Source organism: Myxine glutinosa, chromosome 4, assembly GCF_964187855.1.
Source record: "Myxine glutinosa chromosome 4, kmMyxGlut1.1, whole genome shotgun sequence".
Lineage (NCBI taxonomy): Eukaryota > Metazoa > Chordata > Myxini > Myxiniformes > Myxinidae > Myxine > Myxine glutinosa.
This window is the reverse complement of record NC_136264.1, coordinates 19185141-19203236: the sequence shown is the minus strand read 5'-3', so window position 1 is coordinate 19203236 and position 18096 is coordinate 19185141. Positions and strand designations below refer to the sequence as shown.

The window sequence follows — 18096 nt, the reverse complement described above, 5'->3', positions numbered from 1 at the left end:
GATAATTTAAATATTGAAGAGCAAGTATGAATAAAACTGTCCAAAACATTAGGACTATGAGATATTGGCGCCATTGTCCCCCTACTTACAGGCATCACATATGAAGCATTACCCAGTGTCTTTTTTATATTTAAAGTGAATAAATGTTCAGATGTAATCTCTATATCACTTTAATTATATGCATTTTTTACTGTTTGGTGTTCATTTTTCCAATAACTGTGATTATAAAAAGACCAACTGAGAACATATGTCATATCTGTGGGTAATATGCTGTGTTGAATTTCAGAGTCTCCTACTGAGGTCTCGTTGTACTATTTCTTGGTGGATACCCTTGTGAAATTAATCATGATGACATGAGGAACTTATGATGTGGACCATATGGCACGTTTGTCCACGGTATTTCCAAAATATTTCATTGAGCCACCTGACGATTCAGCGAGAGAGAGAAGGGAGTTTGTGGGATTTCTCAGGATTGAAAAACATATTCCAAGTGTTTGATCAGATTGTGATTTTATCAAGGCCTGAGAAGAGGCTGCTGCCTTTCTGTGAGAAGGATGAGAGTGATCTTCGGCTGGATTTGCCTTCCAGGCGGAGAATGCAAGTTGTTTTAAAGCAACTGTTTCACCACATGATGCAGAGTACCAAGAGCGTGAGGATGGGTAAGATAACTAAAGACGAGATGTGATGAATGTGCAAAAGAGAGAGAGCAGGTTTCTGTGGAAGAATTCCTCGGTTGAATTAATATCAAGGGCGGTGGATATAGGAGACCTGTTCTGAAGTGTGATGGCTGTTTGCAGCCGTCCCTGTCAGTTTGCCTGAGTAAGCTGTCAGACACGCCGGTGCTGAGGCTGTTCTCTGAGGATAGCCAGAGAGATGTTGACCTTCACATGCACATGACCAGATGAGCCAAATGGAGCAGTGGATGAGCAAGGTACATTGGCAGGGAAGTTGGTCATCACCAAATCCAGAGGGGAAGATTTGGCATTGTGAGAAATCAGGTTGGGAAAATTAACAGATTGAGTCAGTCCTATTTAGTCACAGAAGTCCTTTGCAGAAGTGCCATGGCTGGTGAAAGAGGTAACCACCCTCAGCCAATTAGCATGGTGAGAATTGAAATCACCACATATGAGGAAGAGAGAGTTGGGATGAGTGGTTAAAAGTTAGTCCATTTCGTCTGAGAGAAAGATGTACAGAGTGGCCACAAAGTCCCTATGCACGCAGTTAGAATTTATCTGTATGCTTCCCTCCATTCTCCACCCAAATTTGAAGTTTTCTCCATGTTCTTCTGGATATCTTCCCTGTTGAGGGTTGGACGTCATAAAAGCAGCTCCTGGCAGCTGCAGGAGCATCATGTGCTGGTGCACCATCTTGTTGCAGGATAGCTGTTACCTCAAGACCTCTCTCACGCAGTTGTGGAACAAACCACGTCTGAAACATGTTCAAATAAGCAGTGCGATTGACACTTGTGTCGCTCATAGGAGCTGGCTTATCGAACCTCTGCGAAAATCTTGTCCTTATGTCTTCAAAACTTGCTCCTTCTCGTGGGAGGTCATGACCCAAAACACAAGTAATCAGTCTCTCTTCTATCGTGTACTCACTGGTGTCCGTCATGCTGAAGCCGTACCTGGAAAACAAATAAAACAAACAAACAATATGTCGTGCATAGCACGATAATTGTGAAGTCCCTAAAAGAAGTTGTTGGCCTATGATGACCTTAAATATAATGGGTGGTTGAATTCAGTGATCTGGTGTGCAAATTCTCTTAAAATTTCAAGTCAATCAGATGAAAATTGAGGATTTTAGAAAGTTGGCCCATGTTGACCTCAAAAATACTTTGTGGATTAACTTGGTGTCTGCTCACTTTTTGGCCTATTCATTTATCTGAATGCTCCTTTTGACCTTTTGTTTTGACCTTTTGGCCTATGATGACCTCAAAATACTTGGTGATTGAATTCAGTGACCAGATATGCAAATCCTCTTCAAATTACAAGATAATCGGATGAAAATTGAGGGTTTTAGAAATCTGGGCAATGTTGACCTTTAGGCCTTTGTTGACATCAAAAATAGTTGAGGATTTAATTCAGAGACCAGATATGCCAATCCTCTTCAAATTACAAGTTAATTGGATTAAAATTGAGGATTTTAGAAACTTGGCCTCTGTTGACTTTTTGGCCTATTCATTCATCTGCATGCTCCTTTTGACCTTTTGTTTTGACCTTTGTTGACCTTTTGGCCTATGATGACCTCAAAAGTATTTGGTGGTTGAATTCAGTGACCTGGTATGCAAATCCTCTTCAAATTTCAAGTTAATCGGATGAAAATTTAGGATTTTAGAAACCTGGCCTGTGTTGACCTTTTGGCCCATGTTGACCTCAAAAATACTTGGTCGTTGAATTCGGCAACCAGATATGCAAATCCTCTTAAAATTTCATGTCAATCGGATGAAAATTTAGGATTTTATAAATTTGGCCTATGTTGACCTTTTAGCCTATGTTAACCTCAAAAATAGTTGGTAATTGAATTCAGTTCACTGATATAAAAATCCTATTCACATTTCAAGTCAATTGGCTGAAAATTTATGATTTTATAAATATGAAATCGTTGTTGATGTTTTGCCTATATTGACCTTTTGGCCTACGCTGATCTCAAAAATAGTTGTTAGTTGAATTCAGTTTGCTGATATGAAAATCCCATTCAAATTTCAAGTCTATTGGATGAAAATTGAAGATTTTAGAAATTCGACTAAGTTGGTGACCTTTGGCCTATGTTAACCTATTGACCTTTTGACCCCAAAAACAATATGCGTCTTACTTATGACCAACTCTACCGTTTGGTGAAGTTTCGTGAAGATCGGATTAAAAATTGTGACCTGTAGGCGACTGACATACAGAAAAACAGACAGAATAAGGCACAAGACCAACCAATATATTTGAAAAATCTTTTTTTAAATTTGATTTTCGCAAGTAATAAGTAACAGAGGAGACACAATTATGCATAGGGACTTTGTGGCCACTCTGTAGATGGAGTCACCACGTTTTGTAGTTTGGTACAACACACAGACAAACATAAAGTGGGAGTAGAGGCAAAGTCACAGCCAGAGGTACTCTTGGGGTTTGTAAGGTGTAAGAGCAGTGCAGTGACAAATGGAGTTTTTACGGACAGCGCACCTCTGCCACCAGGACGAGTTTCAGGTCGATCAAACCGGAGGAAACAATAGCCAGGGAGAGATACGTCGGAGTTAAGGACATCCTGTGGGACGAACGATTCTGTTAAACAGATAATGTCCGGTTTATCAGCAGCAGCTTGGGTTGAGAGATGTCAGGTTGCAACGGAGGCCCCGGATGTTTGAGGTCTGCACAAATAGGGACAGGGAGAGAGGAGCTACTGATAGGACATAGGGATGTAAAGATTCCATTCCATGTGGAATTTTTGATTCCATGTGCTCGAATCTTTTGTTGTGTATTGAACATTTAAGACGGATTTAGATTACCTGTGAAATAGCATACAGGTGCTTTGTTTTCATCATAATTCCGGTCGGACTTTCATGAATCACAAAATATGGAATGACTGCACAAGTCAAGATGGTTGTATAAACACGAGGCTCCTCCATTTTGCAGGTCCTTCACCTCCAATTAATCTCGAGGTGGTTGAAAAGGTTGTTGGTTTTGCCTTTGTGAGGTGGACAGCACCAAACGATCCCAACAAAGACAACTACACCTATCACGTGACTTGGTATCAGCATGAATACCGGAAGAATTCCAGAACTGTGTACGGTACAGAAATTAACATTACAAGTCTTGCACCTGGAAGGAATTACACGGTGGCTGTAACTTCCTCCTACAACAACAAATACAGCCAACCTGCAACAATTACTTTCACTGCAGGTATTGTTCAATTTGATCCACTGCACAAAAGATGTGATCTTGAAGTATTGTTTGATGTGCAAGAGATTTCTTCCTGAATCGTTCAGTTTCTCGTGATCTGTCACGTATTTTCACTCGATTAATTTCATTATTACCTTTATTAATAATTCAATCGTTTTCTTTTCAAAAATATATAAACCTTGGTGATTCTTCACTATCACGTGTTTTGTTCAAAGAACATTCAGAATCCCCTTTCTAGATACATCCAAATAACTTATACTTCATCCTTTTACATTTGGATTCTGAATTGTTCACACCTGCAGATTGATTGTTCATGTTAAAAACAATACATTTAGTGTGTAAAATATTCAATTTCATTAATAATTAATGTTTCTTCCACAACATCTTCCCAAGTTGATAATGCTGGTTATTTTTACATGCAGAGAAATGTGGAGGAAACCTTTTGGCAGAAAGATGGCTCGTCTCTCCTGGGTACCCTTTCAACTATCGAAACAACATGGATTGTGTTTGGGATGTGAGGGCACCTGATGGACGTGTTGTGGTGCTCACTGTGGTGGACCTGGCAATGAGATATAATAATTATTGCCAATATGGTTTGGGTGTGGCCTACACAAACACAACGCAGCGAGAGATCACAATGTGCCATTCTGAAAATGTCGGACGAATCATCACCTCAAGCTCCAACTTCATGCGGATATTTTTTCACTCTCATTGGTATTACACCGGACGAGGTTTCAATATCACATTATCAGCACAAGGTATAACTTCTTTTTCCATGACATTTTGTTCACTCCGGGTTGGTAACTTCATTCATATTGTAAATTAATTATGCAATTTGTCTCGTGTTTTTATTTACACCGTTGTTCATTGAGGCTCATCCGGAACATTTTTTGTGTAAAGTTATCCAAACAGCCCCAAACAAACTTCACTAGTCGCGCTACCTTGGGGTATTAAGCACCATGGGATGCAATCAATTCTCAAGGCAGAAACAAAATGTGGAAATCCGCCATTCAAGCTTTGACAATTCCATCTTTCATCTTCATTTTCAGAATATTTAATTCTCTTGTTACTTTTGTTTCTGATTGGACAATGGAAACGTCAAATAATAATTAAATGACAGAGGGTAGATGAACATCCAAGTACCTGATTAAAGTTAAACAGGTGAGAAGTATTGTGAAATTGGAGAACAAAGGTTCGTGGACACTGAATAACATCCCTGAATGGTATACACCTCGATTGTGAAGGTTGGCTTTGTGCAGAAAACAAAATGTAAACACACTCCTTGTGGTTCTCCTTAAAGGTAGGTAGGTAATGGTGCTGCAAATTACACGAGGTGGGTTGCCTTTTCTTCCCATAGTCCAGTCGATTAACGTGAGAAATGACTTTTTTCATAAAAATATGAAACTTGGCACAATTATAGATATTGCTTCCTGAAAATTTTTAGATGGGGCACCATCGCGAAAACGCACCATGTCCACGGGGACAGCCATGTTGCTGCTGCTATGAGCAAGAAACATTGTTTTCAATCTTTACAACAAGATAATGCAACAACAAAAATGGTTTCTACTCTTTAGATTTTCATGCAGTCTATGTCTTGGCAACAAAAAGTCTCACCTCTTCACCTGTCTCAAAACTTGTGGTGATACCTGAAGCGACATTCCACACATGTTAACATCCTTAATGGAGCTGCAGTTGTCAACATGGCGAAACGAGCTGGTGGAAAAACTTTTGATGATGAATTCTTCCTTCCATCCAGGGGGGCAAATCAAAATGACTAGTCGAGTGGACAGAGTGTGGGATTGTTATTTCGAGAACAACCTGAAATCAAGGAAAGATTTAACTGTGGAAAAGGAGCCGAAATAGTCGAAGATAACAATTCGGATCTCTTTACCTGTGCAGATTAAAACAGACAAGCTGATAGTTGCCACACATGGACCCAATGTTATGCGTGCCCATCAACAGGATAGAAGCCATCCTTGCAGCTATGAAGATGCAGATACCTGCACACAGCTCATGCTGCAAGCCAAGTTTTCCAGAAAGTAAATCTATGTATGGTAGACACGGATGTGATTTCTCCAGCTGTGTCTGTCATCCTCAGAATTAATATCAAGGAGCTGTGGATGGTGTTCAAGACAGTGTTGCACTTGAGATACACCCCTGCCAATAAGATTGGCACATCTATGAGTCCAGCGAAGTCAAAGGCCCTTCCAATGGGTTTCCTGCCTGTCCAGGCTGCGGAACTATCATCATTCACGTCCAGGGGTAAAACAATAAAGGATGGGATGCATGGAAAGCCTGGGATAAAGCTATGAAAGCCTCTTGCAGTTTCAGAAGCACTACTACCCATATCAGCAGAGGACAGTGCAGGCCTGGAGTGCTTTACGATTTTATTATTTGACCAACCAAACAATTTTGAGAACATTAACGAGTCATGCCGGGACCTTTTCATCAAGAGAGGGCGAAGGATGGAGGAAATCCATCTGATCAACGATGCTCTAATGCATCACATGTACACAGCTGTCTATTAAGTTCGACTGCTGGGGACAATTGCTTGAGGTAGTAAGTACCAAATATGCCATCTCCGGCCGACTGCTGCTAGACCAACTCCCAATGAGTGGAAGCCACTGTGGACAAGACGTCCTCAGACGAGCCAGACCTCATGTGCACTTTTGTGCTGTTGTTGCAAAAATGGCTGCAGAGGAAAATGCAAGTGTGTGAAAGCAGCCCTGAAGTGTACAGCTGTGTGCCATGGGGACTGCAGGGGCAAATCCGGGGGGGGGTGTAGGGGGTGCGCACCCCCCCCCCCCTCTGATTTTTGATAAATTATAAGCTCTGAATATCCTGAAACAGCCCTCGTGTCCAGATTATTTTGAACAAGGAGCGTTTCAGGCGGCTTACCAATGCTCAGAGGTTTCAAATCACTTTTGCTTTATTATAAAACACTCCAAGTGCGACGGTAAAACACCATACTTTCATCACATAAATCCACCGTCCAAAGCGAAATAATCAGCAGCAGCCACTCCAGCGGATATGACGTGAAGATAGCGCCGTGGCGATGACGCAACACATGGGTGGAGCATGAATTGAATATGTGATGCGGAAAACATGGGTGGAGCATGATATGCATGAGGCAAACATGGGCGGAGCATAAATATACAGCATTACATTAAAACTCGTTTACAGCGGAGCACAATTATAATGGTTGCAGTACAGTTTGCTCAGAATTCAAATTTCTCTTCATGTTTGTGTCAATTATTCGTGCGTGTTGTTACGTGTTCCTCCCCGACCTCCTGGTCTTGGTATACCTCCGAACCCCGAGAGAAGCCACGGCAGAAAAAATATATTATTCCGTGTCGAAATCAATATGGAAACCACATCAATGATTATCCACAAACCAAATAATGTATTAAAAAGCACACCGGAAGAATCATACAACAATGATAGCAATCGACCATAAAATCAATCTCAAGATGGAACCATCTTATCTAGTACTTAACCCAAACTCACGGCACTCCCAGGGAATGGAACCGAGCACTCCTCAATGTCTCTATAACTCTCCAAGGCGAAGTTGATTCACTCCAGCGGTCGTTGGAACAATGTCCGATCAAGATCAATCGAGGCGTAGGCGGTCGAAGCAACACAGAAGTCACGTGGTCCAATGCCCAGCAAACTCGCGGTAGAATGGAAAATCCCCAAAGACGCGCGCCGACGTACATGTTCGCCGCTCAATCAGTGAACCGCCGTGTAATCTTCAAACGCCGTTTTAGTGCACAGCCCTCCCCGGCAGACCACCGGAGGGTAAGACCAGCCGACGCGACAGAAACCTTTTCCGATGAATGCAGCGCACGGGGAAAAATGGGGGACAGCTCTCACTCGAGCCGGAGCCACGTGGCAAGGATTCTCCAGAACCTCAATGCCAATACCTGACTCTGCAGGTTCCTCAACAATCCGGCAATACCACCTATCGTATGAACCTCCTTTCAAGGTCTCAAAGTTCATTCGCGACGTTCGCTCGACCACGCCCATAACGGAGCTTCGACACGCGTCTTCCCCGACCTTTGCCTCATGACTTCTTCTTCGCTCCTCCCCTTCCGGTTTATGATCCGATTTCCTGTATCATTTTTACCATGAGCGCTTTTAACCTTTTAACCACAATAACCATTTCCCTTAAACAACAATAATCGTCGTTTCCTTCCAACCCCGAGAAGAATAATAATACCTAACCAGAAATGTTTCACGTGGATGAAAACCACAACCACAGAAGGGCCGAATCCGTAACACTTCCCCCCCTCAAGAAAGAAAGTTTGAACACAGCAAGAACTTTCTTTGTAGGCAACACCCTTTAAACAAACAAAAGTAACTCACCCACAAATCATCAATTCCCGTGAGCAACAACAATCAATATTTCCCCAAAAATAAAGCAACAAAATTTCCCACAACCCATAGGGATCTCCAAAGTTAATTCACTCTGGACAAAGCGTCAACCACGACATTGTCCCTGCCCTTTACAGGTTCAATTTCCCAGTTGGACTCATGCCAAGCCAAACTCCATCTCAGCACCCTCTGATTTTTTCCCTTATTTTCTTTTGAATGAAGGTTAAGGGGCTGTGATCAAAACCCCAAAATCAATTCAATCGATAGCACTTTTTCCGGGAGGCCGAGCTGAAAGCCAGGTTCCATGGTGGTTGGGTGGTGAAGCCTGGAAGTATTCCCTACATGGACGCCTTTAGGAACGTGGAGTTCACGGTTATTCTGTGCAGGAATGTTTACTACATGGACGCCTTTAGGAACGTGGCGTTCACTGTTAATCCGTGTAGGAAAGTTCACTACATGGACGCCTTTAGGAACGTGGTGTTCACGGTTAATCTGTGTCGGAATTTTGGCTCGGCTGCTCCGCAGCCTTCAGTGCTTCAACTCTTTCTAACTTTCGTAATAATCTCAGTTGGACCGCTTGTCACTGTAGTCACGTGAATAGCGGTCTCCTTCTCGGCCACTGCTCTGATAATCCTTCCTTCGGGAGCTGCCATAACTCTGGAAGCCTCCATAATAATATTGATTGCGGCCACCACCACTACTACTCCGTGGTCCTCCTCTGTAGTCCCCTCGACACCTAGGAAATGTCTTCCCTACTGTTATGGTCCGACCCTCCAACTCCTTGCTATTCTGATCCTTTTCTGCAACTCTGGCATCCCTTGAGTTTTCAAACGTGACAAAGCCAAACCCTCTTGACTTTGGTGTCTCCCTGTCTTTTATCAGCAGCACTTCCAACAACGGTCCATATTTGCTGAAGGCAGACTCCAGAACATCTTCCTTTGTTTTGAAGTTCAGTCCCCCTACAAAAAGCTTGCCAATATTGCCTCCATCCCTTATGTGCGTGTGCTGACACTTAGTTTCAGGGTACTTCCTCTTCTCTTCAGGGCACTTCCTACGAGGCTTTTCACCAAACATCGTGTTACCAGAAACTTGACCACCAGCCAAATCATTCCCGATAACAAAAGATACTCCCTCTACAGGAAGAGTGGCTTGTAAACCTACGGTGACCGGTCCTGACACCAAATCGGACTCCAAATGGATGACATGAAGTGGAGCTCTAACACAGCCACCAATCCCCTGTAAACGAACACTATCAGCAGTTGCCGTCTCCTCTGACAATGGCAAGATGCCTTCAAGCATTAAAGATTGATGTGCTCCTGTGTCCCTCAATACCCTAACAGGTCTCCGGTTAGTCGAGGCTCCATCCAGTGACACAAACCCCTCTGAAATAAATGGTTGGTAACCCTTTTGAGGGCGATTTCTCACATTTGCCATTGCATTCGGAGTTGTACTCGTCGAACTCCGCTCCTGATTTTCCTTTCCCAAAGCATAACATTGAGACATCAAGCGTCCCGGTTTATGGCAAAAAGCGCAGGTAGGCCCGGAGGAGAACCTTGTGGTCTGCCTCGAGCCCACCGTAAGATAAGTCTGTCTTGGAACTGTTGTCTTCTGATTTCTAGAAGTTGTGGTATCAGAGTGGTCCCCATAGTCCTCTCGAGGCCACCCCCATGAATTTTCGTTCTCCGCCCCTGATGTAACATAGTTCCCCTGGCTATGTCTAGGCGAGAAGTTAGGTTTGTGGAACCCCATCCTGTGTGTTAAGGCGTAGTCATCTGCCATGGTTGCTGCCTCATACAGCTTTGGTACTTTCCTTTCCTCCAGATGTACTTTAATGTCCTCGTGGACACACTGTTGGAATTCCTCCACCAGGATCAATTGTCGCAATAGTTCGAAGTCTTTCGCCACCCCTTTTTAATCACACCACCGATCAAACATGGTTTCTTTCATTCTGGCAAACTCCACATGGGTCTCACTCTCCCTCTTCCTGGCGTTCCGGAATTTTTGCCGGTAAGCTTCAGGGACCAATTCAAAGGCTTTGAGAATGTTTTTCTTCACTATCTCATAATCTGCACATTGGTCAATCGGTAAAGCCGAATAAATATCTTGAGCTTTACCCACCAGAACACTTTGCACTAACATGGTCCAGGACTCCTCAGGCCATTTTAGCAGTTGAGCCACTTTCTGAAAGTGTGAAAAAAATTTGGCTACCTCCTTTTCATTGAAGGGTGTAACCAGCCTCACATGACTGCCAACATCCCAGGTGTTCTGACTAGTTGTCGAACCCGTCGGCATGGATGGTACCTCTCCCCGTTCTCTCATTAACTCCAGCTCCTTGACTTTAATTTCCTGCTGACGCACCATTTCACGGTCCTTTAACCCCCTTTCGGCTTTTCTCTCCTCTGCTTCGAGTTCCCTTGCCGCTCTCCTTTCCTCTGCTTTTTTCTAGTCTAACCTTTCCTGGAGTTCTCTTTCCTGTGCTTTTAACCTTTCCTGGAGTTCTCTTTCCTGTGCTTTTAACCTTTCCTGGAGTTCTCTTTCCTGTGCTTTTAACCTTTCCTTGAGTTCTCTTTCCTGTTCGGCTCTTCTTTCCTCTGCTTTCCTTCCCTCTGCTCTTTCTTGTGCTTTTTTCTCTTCTAACCTTTCCTGGCTCTGCAATTGCATCTCCAGTTTCCGGAGCTCAACATTTTCTTGTTCCTCGGGTAACCAATCCAAGGCTCCGTCTTCCCATGTTCCTTGTCCCACCAGAGATTCTATCACCAATCTCTGCATCTCTGCTTTCTTCATATTCGTTCGAACCTCCAAGCTAAAATGTCTGGCCAATACCAAGAGGTCTGATTTTACTAACGTTCTGAACTGTGCCTCACTCGGGGTCACTGCAAACTTCTCTGTGTCAAACTCCATGGTGACTATTGTTAACACCTGTTAACCTTCACACAAGAAATTTAATTTAAAAAAACTAAAAAATATTTTTTGTTTTTGGAAAAATTTGGGAATGTTGGAAAAAGTTCCAAATTTGGGAATTCTGGGAATGTTAGGGAATTCTTTCCCGGACTAAATTTAAGGAATTTAATATCCCGGACACAGACCCAATTTCGAGCCCACGGGTCAATTGGACGAGCCCCCAATTTCTGTTACGTGTTCCTCCCCGACCTCCTGGTCTTGGTATACCTCCGAACCCCGAGAGGAGCCACGGCAGAAAAAATATATTATTCCGTGTCGAAATCAATATGGAAACCACACCAATGATTATCCACAAACCAAATAATGTATTAAAAAGCACACCGGAAGAATCATACAACAATGACAGCAATCGACCATATAATTAATCTTAAGATGGTACCATCTTATCTAGTACTTAACCCAAACTCACGACACTCCCAGGGAATGGAATCGAGCACTCCTCAATGTCTCTATAACTCTCCAAGGTGAAGTTGATTCGCTCCAGCGGTCGTTGGAACAATGTCCGATCAAGATCAATTGAGGCGTAGGCTGTCGAAGCGACACAGAAGTCACGTGGTCCAACGCCCAGCAAACTCGCGGTAGAATGGAAAATCCCCAAAGACGCGCGCCGACGTACACGTTCGCCGCTCAATCAGTGAACTGCCGTGTAATCTTCAATCGCCGTTTTAGTGCACAGCCCTCCCCGGCAGACCACTGGAGGGTAAGACCAGCCGACGCGACAGAAACCTTTTCCGATGAACGCAGCGTGCGGGAAAAATGGCGGACGGCTCTCACTCGAGCCAGAGCCTCTGGGCAAGGATTCTCCGGAACCTCAATGCCAATACCTGACTCTGCAGGTTCCTCAACAATCCGGCAATACCACCTATCGTACGAACTTCCTTTCAAGGTCTCAAAGTTCATTCGCGACGTTCGCTCGACCATGCCCGTAACAGAGTTTCGACACGCATCTTCCCCGACCTTTGCCTCATGACCTCTTCTTCTTCCCTCCGCCCCTTCCGGTTTACGATCCGATTTCCTGTATCATTTTTACCATGAGTGCTTTTAACCTTTTAACCATAATAACCATTTCCCTTAAACAACAATAATCGTCATTTCATTCCAACCCCGAGAAGAAGAATAATACCTAACCAGAAATGTTTCACGTGGATGAATACCACAACCACGGAAGGGCCGAATCCGTAACAGTGTACAGGATACCCATGTGCTATGTCGACGAGTTCATTAAATCGCTCGACGTGGGGTACGTTCACAATATTACAATGCTATTGTCAACACCCCTCGCTGAGCACGTTAGTGGACTCGTCCATCCAATAATGCATTGCTGAGCGCTGAGGAAACTTGTCAATGCGGTCTGCAGAGGTATCATATCGACAAACATCGGATAACTTACTTTGTCTTAAGACAAAACGAGTGAGTGTCATGGAAGATCCAAAAAAGAGGAAGATTACGCACTTATTTTCGTCCATGACTGCGACAGACCATACTATAATAACAGATGAGGCACAACACCCACTGGGTAGGTCTGCAGCAGCACCAGCAACTGAGGCCCAATCAGAGGTACGAGTACGCCGTGTCGCCGTATTGTAATGAAGCAACCACGCCTTCCGATCCCCTTGCCAATACAAACACTCTTAAAGTGAGTGATGCAACAAACGACAAATCAGTGCTTGTGTTGGAAGGCGTACAGCCCGCGCCAGCTTATGATGTCGGTGATATTGTGGCCGATAAGGTTCGTATTGAGTCGCTTCCGGGTGACGAGAAAATCAAGTACTTAAACGAGCATCACTGCCCACAAAATTTTGATTCCCTGTGTGTTCACCGGAGCAACCGTAAGGGACAAAATCGTTCATTTGTGCTGTATTTTCGCAGAGAGTGGCTCGATCATTACAAATGGTTGGCTTACAGTTCTGTACTTGGAGGTGGGATGTGCAAGTTCTGTGTTATGTTCCCTCCAAAAAATGATCAAATTAAGCCAGGGGTGCTAGTCCGATCGCCCTTAACCAACCTACGGAAAGCAACTGGTACAGATGGTGCACTGGCGATGCACGATTCACTGAACTACCATAAACAAGCCATGCTTGCCGCTAATGATTTGATGGAAAGTGTCCGAAATCCGACCCACAGAATATCATATTTGATTTCGTAGACCAAGAGAGAACTACTGGGGAAGCTATAGGAAAGGCCATCATAGATTGTTTATTCAGAAGAGTTGTGGACATCAGTAAGGCAAGAGGGAAAAGCTATGACGGTGCATCATCAATGGCGTCATCCAGAATCGGAACTCAAGCACAGATTAAAGCTGTCCAGCCTTTAGCGCTCTACACTCACTGCAACACTGCAACAGTCATGTGCTACATTTGTCTATTGCAGCAGCGTGTAGACTATCCATGGTTCGCAATTCGATTGATACCATTAATAAGCTTTATAGATTTTTCAAGAACTCACCTAAGAGATAACGGTACCTTGAAAAGACCTTATCTGAGCAAGAAGAAGAAACCTCAGCAAAAAAAACTGAAAGGTCTGTGCAAGACGAGGTGGGTGGAGAGACACTTCTTACGAGACAGTCGAAGAGTTATATCCATTAGTCTGTATTTGTTTGGACGGGATTGTAAATCCCAACGGTGATGAGAATTCCTGGGGGTGGGACCGTGATAGCCGCGTGTCTGCACAGGGAATTTTGAGTTCACTGACGTCTTTTCAGTTTGTTGTTGTATTCATTACAGTGAAGAGCAGCCGACATACTTTAAAAGGCCTTGCCCACAACCTGCAACGCAACGGCATGGATGTGCCGGAGGCATACTCTATGATTGACGATAAGAAGGACGCGCTCACTCAACTACGGTCAAATGCTGAAACTGAATTCTCTCTGTGGTTCGATCACGCTAAGACCATGATGGAATCTGTAGGAGGTGATGTCACAATGCCGAGAGTTGTAAAACGACAAATCCATCGTCCAAATATTGCCGCCAACACTCCCTTGCTCTTCTACCTCAGAAACATGTGCATTCCATTTCTCGACCACCTCAGCCAGGAAATGGACACCCGATTTTGTGCTGAAAATCGGGAAGGTAGTGATCTTTCTGCTGATGCCATCTGCAATAATCGCCGATACGTGCGACATTCCAGCCCTACATCAGAAGCTATTGCGTTGGAAAAACGACATGGAACATCCCGCAGGACTGATAAATGAGCTTAGAGACTGGCAGATGTTTTGGAGAAGGAAGACCAACAACACGCTTCCAAGCACATTCATGGATTGTTTCTACGCAGTCGATGGAGACGAATTTCCATCCATCAAAGTCCTACTCCGTATTGGATGCACCCTACCTGTCGGCTCCTGTGACGCCGAACACTCATTTTCTTGCCTGCGTCGTCTGAAGACCGACCTAAGAAATTCCATGGGAGAAAGTCGGATGGCATCTCTGGCCCTCATGAACATACCCCATGACTTCACCATATCCGCACATGATGTGTGTGACATTTTCATTCAGAAACACAAGCGCCGTCTATTCCAAAATAGCATAATTTACGATTAATAAAATAATTCACATTCCGCTGTCCTGTCTGATCTCTTTTGTGAGGAGAACCCCCTGCCTTGAGCTTCACAACCTGAGCGCATGGTGGTGCCGGGCTTTGACCAGCACACAGTATGTCATCGCCATCATTTCACACGATGGGAATGCACAGGTCTTTTATAACTTCTAGGGATCGATCGATCGCTGAATTAACGCCAGGGGGGTTGACTCAGCCTGTCATCCTTCCGTGGTCGGCAAATTGAGTACCAGCTTGCTGGGATGAATGACCACGGTGTGTACCCCGGTTTAGAATAGGTACACCGTATCCCTGCGCATCGTAAGAGGCGACCAAGGGTTGGCGTCAGGAAGGGCATCCGGCCATAAAAACATTGCCTCAAACAGGGATCCATGATTGTCATGGGGCCCGCAAGGCTAACCCCCGCTCTAGCAGGGAAAATGGCCTTAAAACGATCATTCACTCATTCATTCCGTTTTTTTTTTGTTTTTTTTGTATACAGAGTCGAGGCTCGTGAAAGAGCGAACATTTATCAAACAAACAAATCAAACAAACAAGCAAACAAAGTATATGAAAAGGGGAGCGGTCAACAAGATGAGGAGAGAAGGGGAGTAAGCACACAAACACAACATTTGAGAGCAGGGACATCGGGAGATGTGTGGGAGGGAGAGGGCCTGGGGGGAGGCAGGATAGGTATAATACGAAAGGACACCAAAGACTTCCAGCAAAGAAGTCAAAAGTCACCTCAAAAAAGTGGATTTGGGGTGAAATTGGCGGGGGTAGAAAAGATCAAGGTTTTGGATTGGGGAAGATAAGAGATGGTGGTGAACAGCTGTTTTAAAGACCTGGAAGGAGGAGTGGGATTGAAGGGAATGGGGGAGTTTGTTCCAGAGGCGGGAGAAAAGAGGAATGAAGGAGTGAAGGTGAGCAGAGAGCCTAGACTTTGGCAGTTTAACCATAAGAGGGTTGCAGGCAGATCTTGTGCGACCTGAAGGAATATTGGGGGGACAGAGCACAGAGAGAGCTGGGGGAGCAAGGCCGGAGAGGAGTCGGCAGAAGACAGAAAGACCACCAACCTGCCTGCGGTGAGTGAGTGAAAGGCCCTCGGAGTTGACTTCATCGCGGGAGATTCCAATGATTCTGAAAGCTTTGGCCTCAACAGCGTGAAGCCGAGCAAGGTGTGAGGCAGGAGCACCAGCCCAGAGGGGGGAACAGTATTCCATTGAGCTGCGGATGAAAGCCTTGTATGTGGTGAGGAGCTCATGTGTGCAAAGGAAGGACTTCGCACGACGGAGGATGGCCAGTCGGCGACTGGCTTTGGAGGCCAGCTTGGAAATGTGGTTTTCCCAAGAATGATCATGGCAGATAGTGAGACCCAAAAGCTTGAGCGACAGAACTTCTTGGAGAGGATTGTTGAGAAAGTAGATGGGAGGGTTTTCCAGTCGGTCCTTTCGGAGAGACATTGTAAGAGTGTGAGATTTGTCAGGATTGAAAGACATGTTCCACTTGATTGACCAGTCTGTGATTTTGTCCAGGTCTGCAGAGAGTGAGGAGGCTGCAGACTGCCGATCTGAGGGATGAGGAATGGAGCGGCAGAGAGTGGAGTCATCAGCAAAGAGATAGAGAGGATTTTCCAAAGAGTCGGAGAGATCATTGATGAAGACCAGAAATAGCACAGGGCCCAGAACACTACCTTGGGGAACTCCAGCCAGAACAGGAAGGGGCCCTTACTTGTGTTGGGGGGAACAACCACCGCAAAGAGACGTTCCCAATAGTTGCTCAAGTGAATTGTCATACCTGGTAGAAGGTAGATCGACATTGGTTAAACCGAATACATAATAATGCTTTTCAACCTCATGAAGTTGTTTGCTATTATTTCGCATTTCGCTGTTTGTTCTCTCAAATTCGAGTTCACTGGACCAGATTCACCAAAATACTGTTTTGTTTTGTCAAGATGAGTCTGTCAGTGTAAACCATTAATCTAGTTCTAATATTTCCCTTATATGTCATGATACTCCCCTCTGAGCACTTAAATCAAACTGATATTTTGCTGGTTCAAATCCTATTGACTGTGTTGATTTGTCCATCATCGAATGTACTTGTAATTGTTGTTAAATTACATTTATTTCCCCAAACATCCTGTAGCCTATTGGTATTTCACACCTGTGAGAAGTTAAGTCAATAATGAAAGGAATGGTTCACGGAATTCTAACCGCCTTTTGAATTTAAAATATAATTTTGGTTCCTTGTATTAATTGTAACGATCTTCATGGAAACTCACTCGAGCAATTATTGCCTCGTATGATTTGCTGTAATCAAATGTCATTGTACATCAACCAATAAAAAGTGAGTTATGAACACTTATCATTCCTGTGCTCACATTCAAAATTACTCTCATTCAATATTGCTAAGTAGTGAACTAATGTCCAGAGATCTGCTTGATTTTTCACAAAATGACATTATTGGATCATGAGAGATTAATGAAATGTGAGAGTGAGCCACCGGTTTTGAAATTTACAGGTGAGCAAGATAATCCATAAAAAACACCAAAATGAAAACTTTCATCGGGTGATTTCTCGTGAAGCGCAATTCCACCTTGAGTGGTCTTTTGGCCTTGTAAAGGGTGAGCTCGGATAAAAAAAGGCAATTTTAGTCAGCAAAGACATGTATTTGGGGGATCGTGGTTGTGAGACGTTCAAAGACAAGGGAAGAATATCAAGGAGGAATTGAATGAGTGGAAATGTCAGAAACCCCAGTTTGAATTTATTTTCAGATGAAAATGGGATGGATCAACATACAAAAGTTTAGTGATGACGTCATTCAATTTATATCGCTCAATGTTCGCAATAAAGTTAGACATGATTTAATCTGCTTTTGTTTGTTTGATTCATCCTCGAGTAAAATGTGAATTGTCTAATGAAATAAAACCTCTTCAATCTTTTTTAAACTGCAAAAAACATGTCCACCCCTCTCCACCATCTCCCTCTCCCCCATTCACAGATGCCTGTATTCCTGCTCAGCTAAAGGTGGTTTCATATAACATAACATCAGTGACTCTCACCTGGATTGTACCAAATGATGTCAACAACACACTCCTCAGCTTTGTGTCTTTGTTCTATTCTGGAAAAGAAATTGAAAACCACACAACGAAGTACAAGGAAATAACAATCACAGGACTTTCACCATTCACAGAATACAATGTGTCCATCTCGTCTCTGTGTAACGGCACAGAAAGCATTCCTGCCAGGATTGATGTGCAAACAGGTATGTACACAGAACATGTACGCACATTGATGTTGATGTTTAATTACAAATTCCTGTCCTGCCTTCCTGTGTCGGAGTGGCA

General features: G+C 43.9%; 1 protein-coding gene across 1 annotated transcript in view; it reads left to right on the top strand.

Annotated features, from left to right (window-relative positions):
- Positions 1–18096, top strand: part of LOC137425804 (fibronectin-like) — a 1588206-nt gene that overhangs the window by 938022 nt on the left and 632088 nt on the right. The window contains exons 8-10 of the mRNA XM_078775189.1: positions 3618–3884; positions 4307–4642; positions 17751–18014. Coding sequence (XP_078631315.1) covers positions 3618–3884; positions 4307–4642; positions 17751–18014 — 867 coding nt within the window. The remainder of the gene's footprint in view (positions 1–3617; positions 3885–4306; positions 4643–17750; positions 18015–18096) is intronic.